This window comes from Pongo pygmaeus, chromosome 1 (genome assembly GCF_028885625.2).
Source record: "Pongo pygmaeus isolate AG05252 chromosome 1, NHGRI_mPonPyg2-v2.0_pri, whole genome shotgun sequence".
In the NCBI taxonomy this organism is placed as follows: Eukaryota; Metazoa; Chordata; class Mammalia; order Primates; family Hominidae; genus Pongo; species Pongo pygmaeus.
Genome location: NC_072373.2, coordinates 12,991,298 through 13,008,081, shown reverse-complemented (window position 1 = coordinate 13,008,081; position 16,784 = coordinate 12,991,298). Strand labels below are relative to the sequence as shown.

General features: G+C 37.3%; 1 protein-coding gene across 3 annotated transcripts in view; it reads right to left on the bottom strand.

The window, feature by feature from the left end:
- The window catches only part of ERO1B (endoplasmic reticulum oxidoreductase 1 beta), a 70,930-nt gene that overhangs the window by 12,153 nt on the left and 41,993 nt on the right, over window positions 1–16,784 (bottom strand). For 2 of the 3 annotated variants that reach the window (XM_054479613.2, XM_054479596.2), the window contains 5 exons: window positions 12,538–12,658; window positions 12,031–12,077; window positions 6,280–6,291; window positions 3,711–3,737; window positions 119–211 (listed from right to left, as the gene is read on the bottom strand). In XM_054479613.2, coding sequence (XP_054335588.1) covers window positions 119–211; window positions 3,711–3,737; window positions 6,280–6,291; window positions 12,031–12,077; window positions 12,538–12,658 — 300 coding nt within the window. The remainder of the gene's footprint in view (window positions 1–118; window positions 212–3,710; window positions 3,738–6,279; window positions 6,292–12,030; window positions 12,078–12,537; window positions 12,659–16,784) is intronic. The other variant, XM_063670867.1, reaches the window with a different exon arrangement.

Below are 16,784 nucleotides of genomic sequence, written 5' to 3'. Positions count from 1 at the left end.
AGAAATACATTACATTGTTTTAGTAAATAGGATTTTTTTCTGCTCTAAAGAATATGTATTCCCTCCAATAATTTTTACACTAATAGAAGGCAAAATCTCCACTTAAAAATATGATTACCTTCCAAAAGATAATTTGCGCATAGATGTAAATTGATGCTAGCATGAAGTCCCGATATAAGCTTATAGAAGACTCTTTTCTCCAGACACAAACCTATTCAGAAAAATATTGAAAAAGAAATTACACCTATTTAGATACCAGAAATATTGACTCAAGGAGGTTCAGTATGTAGGCTTATTTTTGATTGAAGAACATTAAAATATATCAAGGAATAATATAAAACTGATTAGATCAAGATTCTCTCACTAGAAGGCAAAATAAGATTTTGGCTTCAGAATGGAGTTAACTGAATATGATGAGAACTTAATGCTGAAAAAAGCAGAAAAGTTTGAGCAACTAGGGGTCAAAACACTATGGATAAAGTTGGCAAGTTCCCATGTTACTCAGACAGCAACAGCACAGGTTTTCTTGTGGTTTAGGCTAAGAACTTACTAAAGTAAATGTAATTATAAAGTCACTGCCGGATTTTTTTCCCCTTCCTCATATGTGTTATTTGCTAGCAGAGAAATAAGGGTTTTATTAACCTTCTGCCCTGGAATTGTCTAATTTTTTAACCATGCATTCTACTTGTAAGGAGCTGAAACTTGGAAAACAGAAAGCCAGGAATTTCAACTAATTAAAAAAAGAACATGTTGACTATTTACTACTTCAGTGGAATCATATCAGTGGAGTACAGGAATATAACAGAGCGTTATTTGATGTAGCCTTCTTAAGCCACAGGGGCTTTTTTGCTGAGAACTTAAGAGGTCAAGACAGCCCATCATCCTATCCTAACCCCTGCCCCCATTTTAAAAGATTTTTCTCTGATAATAGGAGTAATACACATTGTGAATGTATTTAATGCCACTAAACAGTAAACTTAAAAATGATTAAGATGGTAAATTCTTAAATAAATAAAAATGCAGAAAATTTTAAGAAGTCACTGGATACAGGGCCATGAGCTTTTCCCTCCTTCATCCAACAGGTTTTTAACACTTTCCCCATGCAGGAAAATGGGCTTTAATAGTGGAAAGTAAAATAGTCTCATTTATATGATGGGGGAATTTTTTTTTAATGTAAGAGTATGTGGTTTTCTTTGTGTCTATTAAGATTTTTCAGCAATTCAATCTCTCTTTCTGTCCTATCACAGATGATTCTGAAGCCCGTGGCCTCTAACTGGAAAAAATAATTCTTTTGAGATCTCGTTCCCTAATTGGGAATTCTTGCTAGAATATTCAAATTGTCATGGATGGGGACCAAAATAAATTAAATTTTATTTTGTAGCTTCCTCCCTAAAAGTATATGACAATTTTGAATGTTTACGATAACAATGGATACAAACAATATGAATATATTTAATACAACATTAAGTACTAACTTCTCTTCTACTAAAACTTTTCATCAAATCTACTATCAAGTAACAAAATATCAGATTTGGAGTTCACTTTATTTTCTTCCCAACCTCTCTCTAAGCTGTGCTTATGTCCAGTAAAATGGATAAAGACAAGAGAAGGGACAGTAAGCAAAGCAAAACTCCTGAAAATCCATATGCCTACAAACCAGGACCTGGAAAACTGGAAAGCAGTTATAATTTGCAAAGCCCAAAAAGCCCCTACCACTGCAATGAGGTAGGGGATAAAGTGAGGGGAGAGGAATAGAAATGTATTTCCACAAACTGTGAAAAACAGGTAACTTTAACCAAATTAATAATAAAATATGCACCAACTAAGTGCACCCAGACACACAACACACTTAGCAGGAAATTGCTGGAGAGCTTCTCCTGGCCTACATACAGGCTATGCCAGGCTGGATGGCATCTTTAATTACTGAGGTCCAGGCAAAGCCTTCTCAATCTCACTCTGAAGTGACATCTGCAAAAGCTGACTTACCAAGGCAGAATCCACCAACTTCTAACAACATAGAGCAATTCAATTACACAATTTAGAAAATGGTTCTCTTCTTCCTCTTTTTAATTTCATTAAAATGCATTTTCAGCACTTGAACTTTCAGAAAGGGGTTGCATTTACTGTAACAGTAATATGTGGCATTTGGACATGGATTTGTGGTTTCCAAAGGGACCTTTACAGGAATCATCTACACTCACAGTGTAAGTAGGATTGCTATGGCTCCTCTCCATGCTCCAGATGAGGAAACTGAATCTCAGAAAAGGTTGAGTCAGCTGCCTATAGGGGAATGCTCTTTGGAACCATGTATCAATATTCAGATACTCACAACAGTAAGACTGGAAGAATGGTTGATATAGTATACATAGAATCCAATATTGTTTCTAAATTTCATTTGCATTACTAACACTCAGAGTCTCTGACTACCTTTTCTAGCCTAAATGCTACTTTCCACAATTTGTATCTTTAGAGTAGAGCTTATTAAACAAAGCTAAACATCTTCTACCTAAGCGATTTTCTCATATAACTCCTAACAGAATTTGCACATCGATAATGTTCACCTTAATAATGGCCAACACATGCACATAGTTCATTACAAACAAAGAAACAGGCCAGGTATGGTGGCTCACACCTGTTATCCCAGCACTTCGGGAGGCTGAGGTGGGCAGATCACTTGAGGCCTGGAGTTCAAGCCAGCCTGGCCAACATGGCGAAACCTCATCTCTACTAAAAATACAAAAATTAGCTGGGTGTGGTGGCGGGTGCCTGTAATCCCAGCTATTTGGGAGGCTGAGGCAGGAGAATCACTTGAACCTGGGAGGCAGAGGTTACAGTGAGCCGAGATGGCGCCACTGCACTCTAGCCTGGGCAACAGCGAGACTCTGACTCAAAAAAAAAAAAAAGAAATAATATTCATAAGATAACATGACCAACTGACATGCATAAAATAGAATTAGTTTTACTCTGTAGTATTCCTGTAAGGTTATGGCTATGAAATATCAATTTTCCTATGTCATTCTACTTGCTTATCTGTTAATAATATATTTTAATTTTTAATTTCATATACTAATGGCAATTTGGTAAGGTAAATTTTTTAAAGCATTATATATCCAGTTATTAACCTGAGTTATTAAAATCCTACAACATTTCACTTTTCCATTAATAGCATTTGATATTTTCAACACTGGAAGTACAAGAATGCAAAAGCATCTAATGTAGCAGGATCTATATTGCTTTATCTTTTCATTAGACAAGGTTAGACTATATTAACATGGCAAATATGTTTCGAACCTTTTGAATTCATATTTATCTTCCATTAATTTTATATATAAAAAGTACTTCCTTCCGAAAGGAATGTCTCCACTTTTAAAATATCTTGCATACTCGTTACTAGAGAAGTAGTTTGAATGAACATTACATACAGAACAGAAATAAGATTAGGGAACCAGTTATGAAAACCTGATGACAGTATTATGAAAACCTGATGACAGTATTTGGCCTGTGTATTTATATAAACCTGGTTTTTAGCTGACCACTATCTTCAAACTTTTCACATAATTTTATCCCTATATGTTAACCTAAAACACATTTTTTTTTCAAACTGTCAAAATTAGTTGACTAGGTAATAAAATCCTAGACCTTACAAAAATATGCTAAATAAATCAGTATTTTTTACAAAAAATCCAATAAATTTAGAACAGACTGTTTACCTTCTAGCCATGTGTAGAATGATTCTCCTGAGAGAGAGAGAAAAGTGGATTAAAACATTATATGGTCATTTATAAAGTAGAATAAATTAGGTTTATAAAATCTTTCTGCAGGGCATGGTGGCTCATGCCTGTAATCCTAGCACTTTGGGAGGCCGAGGTGGGCGGATCACTTGAGGCCAGGAGTTTAAGACCAGCCTGGCCAACATGGCGAAACCCCATCTCTACTAAAAATACAAAAAATTAGCCGGGTATGGAGGTGCAGGCCTGTAATCCCAGCTACTCGGGAGGATGAGGCAGGAGAATTGCTTGGACCCAGGAGGCTAAGGTTGCTGTGAGCCGAGATCATACCACTGCCATCCAGCCTGGGTGACAGAGTGAGACCCTGTCTCAAAAAAAAAAAAAAAAAAAAAAAAAAAAAATTATGACAGATTAAGTAATCTCTCTAAAATGTCTACTGCTTCAGGTAAAATAGAAAAATAGCCATATGGTTCCAGGAAATAAAGCCTACAAATAATTTAAGTAACTTTAAGAGAGTGTTTTTACAAATATTTTGACTCTTAACTTTTTTAAGAAAACATTTCAGTCAAAATATGAACTGGGCACAGTGGCTTGGACTTGTAGCCCCAGTTAACTCAGAAGGTTGAGGGGGAAGGATTGCTTGAGCCCAGGAGATCAGATCCAACCTGGGCAACATAGCAAGATCCTGCCTCTTTAAAAAAAAAAAAAAAAAGTATATAAATCTTATTCATTGAAGGTGTAAATATCTGAAAACATGGGGCAAACATTTTAACAATCTCAAATTTGCTTTTCATAACAACCATAGTGCTTTTTAAATATTCCAAAAAAATGAATTATAATTAACACAAACATCCAACTATTGATTATTCCATTTTTCCTAATCCAATAAAACTAAGAATATTTCCTCAATTTTCTAAGACTAATAAGTTTTAAGGGACAGCTAAAAAATCTCTTAATTTTCAATATAATTCTTCAGGAAAGTTAATAGAATACAGAAGGGCTTGACTAATCTGTGTACTAATGCTGAAGAACATTCCTGGGGTCGGGGAGATGCTGGTCAAGGGATACAAAATTTCAGTTAAAGAAATGCAGTAAGTTCGAGAGATTTATTGTAGAACATGGTGACTATAGTTAATTACAAAGTATTGTATTCTTGAAAATTGCTGTGATTTTAAGTGTTTTCACCAAAAAAATGGTATGTGAGCTAATTAGCTCAATATACCCATTCCACAATGTATATATATTTCAAAACATGTTAAACACTTGGGAAAAAAAAAACAAACCATTCCTGGCCCAGTAACCTTATTCTGAGTGGGGGACAGAGAAAGAAAAGAGAGCAGTCAATAAGAATCAAAATTGTTAATGCACTTCCTGCATTACCTATCCTTGATGTTATTTTTTTAAAATTGAGAACGATAGAAATTATAGAAAAACCGAACACTCAGATGAGCTGAGTAAGGAGTCTAGGGATAAATTAGACAGTGGGGAATTACTTTGCCTACTGAGAGTCTTCATACTTTGTACAACAATGAAAACATCTAACAAATTAATTCATTCAACATATAGTAAGGAACATTTATCATTATATCACTTGTGATTCAAAATACCTCAAGTGCCAACAGGAAAAGTCTAGTATCCAACGTACTAAAAAATATGGCCTCTATCAATCTAATTTAAACTACCACTATATAGTCTTACCTACCACTACAAGGGTCTCTTTACTGTCTCCCCAAACATGCCTGACTTGTCTCAACTCCCAGCTGCATGCTGTTTCCTCCAACACGCACTATCCAATTCTACGGATCTAAATCTGTCCCATTATTCAAAATTCACCTCAAATGCTACCCCTCCTCCAGTAAGCTTTCCCACATTGCTCCCGTGAGACAGGATCTGTTTCTCCTCTAAGGAGCTATAATATCACCTACTGTTTGTACCATGTATGGAGTATTTCTTTACCTCATTACCATTGTTTATGTACAGTGCTTATCTTTCCTACTATCCTATGCATCCTCAGCTCCTAGAGGGAAAGCGCCCTGCTTTAAACATCTTCCCACCCTGGACAACGCCCATCAGTGCCCCTGAACACAGAGAGGTAAACATTCAGTTGAAATAATTCTTTTGGCTATTTTGGGGGTATCTTTTAACCAACATTCATTCAATAATCAATTGTTGATAAATTGCTTGTCATCAAATTAAGTATTATATTGACACCTGAGGTTAGAAATTTCAGTCAATAAGAAAATAAAGAGGTCACAAGACAAATTATCTGGTAAAACTACCTTAACTCCTTCTCCCCACTTCCTCAGGACGTATTAAAATGGGGAACTTGTAATGTGAATTGATTTACAAACTAAGCATTTAGGAAAAATGGTCTTTTTTTTTTTAACATAGGATAACTTTATAATCTTTTTTTTGGTCACCATTCATTAGTAGCTATTTTCTTAGAAAATAGGAATACTTTCTTTTGAATTACATAAAGGAAAAATCAAATTCTGATTGTTACAAAAAATTTCCTCCACACTTGAAGCAAACAAACATGAGTTTTGCTCACCATCATCTTCGCCTAAAAGAGAAAATAATAGAAAAGATTTTAGAAAATGTCTTACATAGCTCAGATCCCAATACTATTTTTTGAGATTAAAACTGTTCAACTATTAATTATCACGAACCTTGGTCACTGAGTAGACACCCTGCAAATGAGTCCTCTTAATCAGAATACAGGCCAAAGAGTGTAAGATTTGCACATTTTGGCCAGGCGTGGTGGCTCACGCCAGTAATCCCAGGACTTTGGGAGGCCGAGGTGGGTGGATCACCTGAGGTCACGAGTTTGAGACCAGCCTGGCCAACATTTGAAACCCTGTCTCAACTAAAAATACAAAAATTAGCCAGGCATGGTGGCATGTACCTGTAATCCCAGCTACTTGGGAGGCTGAGGCAGGAGAATCACTTGAACCCAGGAGGTGGAAGTTTCAGTGAGCCAAGATAGCGCCATTGCACTCCAGCCTGGGCAACAAGAGCAAAACTCCGTCTCAAAAAAAAAAAGAAGAAGAAGGCTGGGCACAGTGGCTCAGGCCTGTAATCCCAGCACTTTGGGAGGATCACGAGGTCAGGAGTTCAAGATCAGCCTGGCCAAGATAGTGAAACCCCATCTCTACCAAAAATAAAAAAAAATTAGCCAGGCGTGGTGACCGGCACCTTGTAATCCCAGCTGCTGGGGAGGCTGAGGCAGAGAACTGCTTGAACCCAGGAGGCAGAGGTTGCAGTGAGCCGAGATCACACCACTGCACTCCAGCCTGGGTGACAGAGCGTGACTCTGTTTCAAGAAAAAAAAAAAAAAAAAAAGATTTGCACATTTTAAAATAAATAACATCAGAAAGCAACTAAAAATGGTCATAAAGACCACTATTTTCAATAATTAATTAATTACTACATAAAGTTGCTCCTTTAATCATTATGCACACAATCCTCTCTGAACATTACTGTTTCCAACCTGGAATATTTTTCTCTTTTAAATTACTGCTCCTCAGCAGAGACAGGCCTTAATAAGAGTATATCCCAAACTGTAATCAGTGAAACCCTTGGGCAAGGTGCTGCTTCCAGGAGGCCTAGAGGTGGGGAAGAGGCCAGAGGTTGGGCTCTAGGGCAACATAGCAGCTCTGCCTATCAGCTTTATTATGTGGGTTCTGAAATAAGATTTCATTTTTGGACAAAAGTTCCTATTGCTCAAAACCTGTTAGAAAATAGTTGTATAAGCCTAGGGGTTATGACTCAGAAACGTGGAAGAAAGAGTTAAGAAGATTAAAGAACTATTAATCAACCAATTTCAATGGAGATAGCAGGTAAATAGCAACAGTAAGAGCTATTAATTACTGCACAGAGTACTCCTATAACAGCTAGGAACCATTCTCTTTACCTAGTCTTGTCTTCTTTCATAATTTATTTTTCTTCTTTTCTCCTCTTCCCTTCCTCTTTTTTCTATGTAGTAGTTTCCTTTTCCTCATCTTTCCAGCAGTGTTATATCTCTGATATATCACTAACATGGAAATGAAGTGTTTCTTAGGACTTGACGGTTTTCTTAAGTGAAAAAATTGTATCTTCTGCTTTAAAAGTATTAAGTGGCTGTAGAAAAGGTCTGGAAGAACACCTTTCAAACTCTGTACTATGGAATAGAAGAGCTTTCCCTTTTCACTTTATATAACTACTATATTGCTTCAATTTTTACAAAATGTTGTGTAATTAAAACCTTTAAGTTGAAAACAGAAAAGTTGTGAGGGAAAAGTAGTAAAAGAGACAAAGGATAAGAAGCCAGGCACGTCTTTTTCAGGACCAACTTCCTTCTCCAGGCAGTTTCAATGTGAATTTGGGGAAAACAAGTATTTGCCACATTGTGACAGAGTAAGCATGAAAAAGCGGTCTATGCAGTCAACCCTTCCAAGTCTATTTGGTTCTCAGAAAGGTCTAAAGATACAAATTTAGATCAGGAAATCAAATTTTATTTTATTTTATTATTATTATACTTTAAGTTTTAGGGTACATGTGCACAATGTGCAGGTTAGTTACATATGTATACATGTGCCATGTTGGTGTGCTGCACCCATTAACTAGCCATTTAGCATTAGGTATATCTCCTAATGCTATCCCTCCCCCCTCCCCCCACCCCACAACAGTCCCCAGAGTGTGATGTTCCCTTTCCTGTGTCCATGTGTTCTCATTGTTCAATTCCCACCTATGAGTGAGAACATGTGGTGTTTGGTTTTTTGTCCTTGCGATAGTTTACTGAGAATGATGATTTCCAATTTCATCCATGTCCCTACAAAGGACAGGAACTCATCATTTTTTATGGCTGCATAGTATTCCATGGTGTATATGTGCCACATTTTCTTAATACAGTCTATCATTCTTGGACATTTGGGTTGGTTCCAAGTCTTTGCTATTGTGAATAGTGCCGCAATAAACATACGTGTGTATGTGTCTTTATAGCAGCATGATTTATAGTCCTTTGGGTATATACCCAGTAATGGGATGGCTGGGTCAAATGGTATTTCTAGTTCTAGATCCCTGAGGAATCACCACACTGACTTCCACAATGGTTGAACTAGTTTACAGTCCTACCAACAGTGTAAAAGTGTTCCTATTTCTCCACATCCTCTCCAGCACCTGTTGTTTCCTGACTTTTTAATGATTGCCATTCTAACTGGTGTGAGATGGTATCTCATTGTGGTTTTGATTTGCATTTCTCTGATGGCCAGTGATGGTGAGCATTTTTTCATGTGTTTTTTGGCTGCATAAATGTCTTCTTTTGAGAAGTGTCTGTTCTAAACTAGAAAATCTAGAAGAAATGGATAAATTCCTCGACACATACACCCTCCCAAGACTAAACCAGGAAGAAGTGGAATCTCTGAATAGACCAATAATAGGCTCTGAAATTGTGGCAATCATCAATAGCTTACCAACCAAAGAGAGTCCAGGACCAGATGGATTCACAGCGGAATTCTACCAGAAGTACAAGGAGGAACTGGTACCATTCATTCTGAAGCTATTCCAATCAATAGAAAAAGAGGGAATCCTCCCTAACTCATTTTATGAGGCCAGCATCATCCTGATACCAAAGCCAGGCAGAGACACAACCAAAAAGAGAATTTTAGATAAATATCCTTGACGAACATTGATGCAAAAATCCTCAATAAAATACTGGCAAACAGAATCCAGCAGCACATCAACAAGCTTATCCACCATGATTAAGTGGGCTTCATCCCTGGGATGCAACGCTGGTTCAATATACGCAAATCAATAAATGTAATCCAGCATATAAACAGAACCAAAGACAAAAACCACATGATTATCTCAATAGATGCAGAAAAGGCCTTTGACAAAATTCAACAACACTTCATGCTAAAAACTCTCAATAAATTAGGTATTGATGAGACGTATCTCAAAATAATAAGAGCTATCTATGACAAACCTACAGCCAATATCATACTGAATGGGTAAAAACTGGAAGCATTCCCTTTGAAAACTGGCACAAGACAGGGATGCCCTCTCTCACCACTCCTATTCAACATAGTGTTGGAAGTTCTGGCCAGGGCAATTAGGCAGGAGAAGGAAATCAAGGGTATTCAATTAGGAAAAGAGGAAGTCAAATTGTCCCTGTTTGCAGATGACATGATTGTATATCTAGAAAACCCCATCGTCTCAGCCCAAAATCTCCTTAAGCTGATAAGCAACTTCAGCAAAGTCTCAGGATACAAAATCAATGTACAAAAATCACAAGCATTCTTATACACCAATAACAGACAAACAGAGAGCCAAATCATGAGTGAACTCCCATTCACAATTGCTTCAAAGAGAATAAAATACCTAGGAATCCAACTTACAAGGGATGTGAAGGACCTCTTCAAGGAGAACTACAAACCACTGCTCAATGAAATAAAAGAGGATACAAAGAAATGGAAGAACATTCCATGCTCATGGGTAGGAAGAATCAATATCGTGAAAATGGCCATACTGCCCAAGGTAATTTATGGATTCAATGCCATCCCCATCAAGCTACCAATGACTTTCTTCACAGAATTGGAAAACACTACTTTAAAGTTCATATGGAACCAAAAAAGAGCTCGCATCGCCAAGTCAATCCTAAGCCAAAAGAACAAAGCTGGAAGCATCACGCTACCTGACTTCAAACTATACTACAAGGCTACGGTAACCAAAACAGCATGGTACTGGTACCAAAACAGAGATATAGATCAATGGAACAGAACAGAGCCCTCAGAAATAACGCTGCATATCTACAACTATCTGATCTTTGACAAACCTGACAAAAACAAGCAATGGGGATTCCCTACTTAATAAGTGGTGCTGGGAAAACTGGCTAGCCACATGCAGAAAGCTGAAACTGGATCCCTTCCTTACACGTTATACAAAAATTAATTCAAGATGGATTAAAGACTTAAACGTTAGACCTAAAACCATAAAAACCCTAGAAGAAAACCTAGGCATTACCATTCCGGACATAGGCATGGGCAAGGACTTCATGTCTAAAACACCAAAAGCAATGGCAACAAAAGCCAAAATTGACAAATGGGATCTAATGAAACTAAAGAGCTTCTGCACAGCAAAAGAAACTACCATCAGAGTGAACAGGCAACCTACAAAATGGGAGAAAATTTTTGCAACCTATTCATCTGACAAAGGGCTAATATCCAGAATCTACAATGAACTCAAACAAATTTACAAGAAAAAAACAAACAACCCCATCAAAAAAAGGAAATCAAATTTCTTAAAACACTCCCCGTCTGAAGAAAACACTGGAATGGCAGGTCAATGACAGAGTTGCTCCCAGAGTTTGGTTCCTCACTGAGAACAGAATGAGGATGTACCCCACTGATGACAGTAATGCTGTTCCATTGAAATATAACGAAACACACAAGTGTTAACTTAAAATGTTTCTAACAGCCACATTTTTTAAATTCAAAAGTATACACACACTACAACAAAAATATGTTACATGACGTATAGGTTATAGCAGTCTTACCAAAAACAATAAGGTTCTGTTTAACGGCAATACAGTTTTTACATCTAAATAAACTAAGATTAAATAAAATTTAAAATTCAGTTTCACACTAGCCAAATTTCATGTGTTCAACAGTCCCATGTGGAAACTGGTTACTTTATTGGACAGTACAGATATAGAGCACTGCTAGTTTCTAAAATTTTTGTACATTTTTCCTACTCAAAGTGTGGCACATGAGTCGCCACCTGAGGCAGCACCTAGGAGTGTGTTTGGACCTCACCCAAGATCTACAGAATCAGAACCTGTATGTTACCAAGGTTCCTAGGTGATTTGTATGCACACTGAAGTCTAGAAGCACTGTTACGAGACATTGGCTGTCAAACTTGGTTGCATACTGGAACCATGCGGAGAGTTTAAAAAATACCAATGCCTGGTGTTCTCATTCCAAGGATTCTGACTTAATTAGTATAGCGTAGGGCCTGAGCAACCAGATTTTTTAATATATCCCCAGGAAATCTTTGATATATATTGATTACTCACATATTTTAATTATTTTACATAAACTTCCTAGTTTAGGGTCTGGCACAGAGCAGGCACTCAATAAATGACAGTAATTATGTAAAACAACATGCCTAGAAATCTCGAGACTTGACTATGAACTAATCTTACACTTTTTATTCATCATTCAAATTAAACAAAATATAAAAATGAAAGTTTTTTCAATATAAAGTTTATTTATAAAGACATTTTATAAATAACGAAAAGCATGAAATGTACATATGAAAAACCTACCTCGGCTAGGCGCCAGAGGATTTAAAGGACGATAAACAGATCGAGGCCTGAAAAGGAAAGCATAATACCCAAACATAGAATGGTTTAACTTTTATAGTGTATAATTTTATTCCAAAAGAAACAAATACTCCCCTCCCCGCCCTCTTTTTTTTTTTTTTTTTTTTTTTTCTTGAGGCGGAGTTTCACTTAGTCACCCAGGCTGGAGTACAGTGGCGCAATCTCTGCTCACTGTTACCTCCGCCTCCTGGGTTCAAGCAATTCTCCCACCTCAGCCTCCCAAGTAGCTGTGACTACAGGCACCTGCCATCATGCCTGGCTAATTTTTTTGTATTTTTAGTAGAGATGGGGTTTCACCATGTTGGCCAGGCTGGTCTTGAACTCCTGACCTCAGATGATCCACCCGCCTTGGCCTCCCAAAGTGCTGGGATTACAGGTGGGAGCCACAGCACCCGGCCTCTCCCGACCCTCTCTTTATCAGTCATTCCTTCCCCCACCCCCTCCAGTTACTTGAAACAGTTCTCTTCATAGATGCTGTTCCACACTCTCCATGCAGAGGTCCCTTTATAGCCAGTGTAACGCTCTGGGTTCAGCAATAGGTCTACATACTGAGCAGCTGGAGATCTCTCATCTGAACAAGAAACAATTCATAAAAACCATCCATATTTCACCATTTATCTAAGATGTAATAGTACAAAGCAAACCGGACTACTCAAAGGTAAGAGAAATGTCATGCTTTTCAAGTAATCTCCAACTTAAATGGTATAGTGGTTAGTATACTTGTGACTGTACTTGATGCAAGATTTGTAATAACTTGGACAAATTCCTTAAGAGAAGAAAAAACAACTCTTCCATTTCCTTTGGATACGCAGTGCTCTTTTAAGTAATATAACACCCCCTTCACCTTATTAGAAACATGAATCATTTCTTAAGTTTTAACCACCCAGGATTGAAAAGACCAAACAGAATCATAACCTGCTTTAGTATTTCATATGATTTCTTCTCTAAGAATATACCCACCTAGCCACGCACTTGGAAACATTTTGTAACACGTATTGTATTAAAAACAGAGATTTCTCTGCTACTGTCTGCTTGGACTTATGAAGTAAATGGCTCCATAACTTTGTGATCCAAATCTGATTATTCATAAAGCTATACCATGCTCTAGTTTTTAAAAGTTATGTATTACTATGTTTACTGATGTTAACATATTGAAGTGCTTTTTTCGCTCTCAAACTAAAACATAGTAGGCACAACTTTCACAAACTTGTTGAAATATTTAAAACTAAATAACCGTTTTCCATATTGAAACCCAAATGAGTATTTACCCGATCTCCACTATTTGAACTTTTTTTTTTTTGAGATGGAGTCTCACTCTGTAGCCTAAGCTGGAGTGCAGTGGCGCAATCTCAGCTCACCACAACCTCCGCCTCCCAGGTTCAAGCAATCCTCCTGCCTCAGCCTCCCAAGTAGCTGGTACTACAGGTGTGCACCACCATGTCTGGCTAATTTTTGTATTTTTAGTAGAGACGGGGTTTCGCTATGTTGGCCAGGCTGGTCTCGAACTCCTGACCTCGAGATTCGCCTGCCTCGGCCTCCCAAAGTGCTGGGATTACAGGTGTGAGCCACTGTGCCTGGCCCTATTTGGACATTTTAATTGAGATCTCTGAGGAATACAAAAGATTAAAAAAACTTAATTATTGAAGCTCACATTCTGAATAGAAATGGGAAACATGTGCTTTTCATAGCTAAAGAAAAATTATAATGACCATGCCTCACACATATATGCTCATAATACATATATGCTCAAGTGTTATATATGATGGCACAGATATATTCCTTTATTTATATGCTTACTACCTTTTGTTGTCATGAATTTAAACAATAGTACAGAGGCAGCTGGTTTAAAACAGGAGTCAAATATGGTCATTAAATGTCTCTCTTTCATTATCTGATAGTATATTTTCCTGTCAGTAAACAGTATTCCCTGGACAGTCAATGACCACAGACTGGGATTATCCATGATCACAAGGGCAAAACAGCATCTTGATCCATGCCTTCCAAGAATTACCTGGCACTTTTGTTTTTGAGACAGAGTCTTGCTTTGTCGCCCAGGCTGGAGTGCAATGTGAGATCTCAGCTCACTGCAACCTCCGCCTCCCAGGTTCAAGCAATTATCCTGTCTCAACCTCCCAAGTAGCTGAGATTACAGGCACTCGCCACCATGCCCGGCTGATTTTTTGTATTTTCAGTAGAGATGGGGTTACACCATCTTAGCCAGGTGATCTACCTGCCTGGCACTTTCATGATGTAGGAAGAATACGAGGATAACTAACAATTTACTATATTAAATGGGTTGTATATAACTGAGACAATGGAAACATGATTTTGCAGACCATAAGAATACTGGCTCTATTTCTAGCTCTAAATCTGTAAAGATACTCCCCTATAAAAAACAAGGCAAAGAAAACAATTTACAGACGGATAGAAAAAACTGTCCAAGAACACAGACTGACTCAGGGCTCAAAAACAATAACTTTTAAAATCTTAATTTAAAATAAAAATTCAAATTATGAGGTATAAGTATGGCTTTTGATATGGGCATGGTGGCGCATGCCTCTAGTCCCAGTTGCTTGGGAGGCTAAAGTGGGAGGATCACTTGAGCCCAGGAGTCGGAGGCTGCAGTGAACTATGATGGCACCACTACACTCCAGCCTGGGCAACAGCCTTTTTTTTTTTTTTTTTTTTTTTTTTAAAAAAAAAAAAAGAAAGAAAGTATGGCTTTTAGTAAAGAAAAAAAATCTTAAAATTCAGTATTTAATTTCTAAGTTGTATAGTTTTAATCTCCATAAGCTGCTCTTGAATATATTCGTCTACAAAATTGAATTATATATAAGCTTCACAATTAAATATAACATTAATTTATGTTCTCTGATGCATATATATGTACATATTTATAAATAATTTGTGTATGTGTGTGTACATGTAGGACTAACTACATGTGTATAGAATCCTCTACAAACGTGCAAATTGGACTAGTACCAACCTCTTCTCCCAAGAAAACCAAATAACCAATAAAGAAGAAAAACCATGATTCAGATATTAAACTATGATGATTTAAAACATACTTTAAGGGAGCTAAAAAATCACAAGAGGAAAATCAATTATATCAGGTTTTTCATTGTTCTATTTTAAGAAATGTGGTCTTAGTTTGTTGTGCAGGCTGGACTCGAACTCCTAAGCTCAAGCAAGCCTCCTGCCTCAGCCTCCCAAGACTCCAGGTGCTCACCACGACACACAGCTCAATTACATCAGTTTTTATAACTACTTAAGTAAAACTTACATTTTCAATGTTCTTAATGTTTATTCCCTTAGTTTAATCAATACTTTTTAAAAAAATCTTGTAATACTTTTTCAAATCATGAAAAGAGTGGGTTTTGTTAACCTATACAAGGAGTTTGCAAACTACAGCTTGTGTGGCAAATCTGGCCTGCTGCTTATTTTTGTAAATAAAGTTTTCATGGAACACAGCCATGTTCATTTGCTTACATACTGCTTTCACACTATTATGGCAGAGATGAGTAATTGCAACAGAGACCCTATAGTCAGTCTATAAAGCCTAAAATAGTTATCATTAGTCCATTTTCTTAAAAAGCTTACCAACCTCTGCTCTATACTGACGAGAATTTCATGGGACATCCAGAGTGAGCAACGTGTGTGGCAGAAAGCATCTACAGGCTAAGTTCTCTATAAACACACTAGCTGGTAGTGCCCATCCTTATCTCTGGGCCATCTGTGACACTGATTTTCATTTGTTCAACTGCAACTTGTCTCAGTTTGCACAGCTGCATCATTCATTCAGATAATTCTCTTTCAGTTATCTGGCCCTCTGCTATGACCCTCCCCCACAAAAGTTTTATCTTCTTTCTGCCTCTACAAAGCAGCTTCATAATTCTTTATTCTTGGAATTCATGAAGTTGAACTAGTGTTATTTCCTCCTCTTCAAGTATACTTTTTTTTTTTTTTTTTTTTTTTTTTTGAGATGAGGCTGACTCTGTTGGGCAGGGGGGAGTGCAATGGCATGGTCTCAGCTCAATGCAACCTCTGCCTGTAGGGTTCAAGCAATTCTTCTGCCTCAGCCTCCCATGTAGCTGGGACTACAGACATGTACCACCACGCCTGGCTAGTTTTTGTATTATTAGTAGAGGCAGGGTTTCGCCATGTTGGCCAAGCCAGTCTCAAACTCCTAACTTCAGGTGATTCACCTGCCTCAGCCTCCCAAAGTGCTGGGATTACAGGCATGGGCCACCGTGCCCGGCCTCAAGTATACGATTTTTTTCTAACTGAATTTCCTTTCCACCATCCTAATTTAATAGCGTTATGAGGTCATACCACATTTTCTAGGATGTTAAACTTTCCTCCCTACTTCCTAACTCATATATCTCTTAAACATTAATGGTAGCATACAGGACAACTTAGTGTGCAAGCTCTTTGCTACGGTCACAGATAAAAAAAATACTGTATTATAGACTCAGGATTAAGCTTAAAGCCCTCCATCACCAACCCTACCCCAAACTGCTACTAACTCACTATTAAAACATGATTTACAGTCAAGGAGAAGCTACAGTTTATAAAGCTCTCAAGAAATTTTGATACACAACCAGATTTAGAAACTACTGTTTTAAACATTAAATTTATTAATGAACATATTTTAAGGGAAAAAATAAAACTAAAAATCTATCATGCTATTTAGGCTT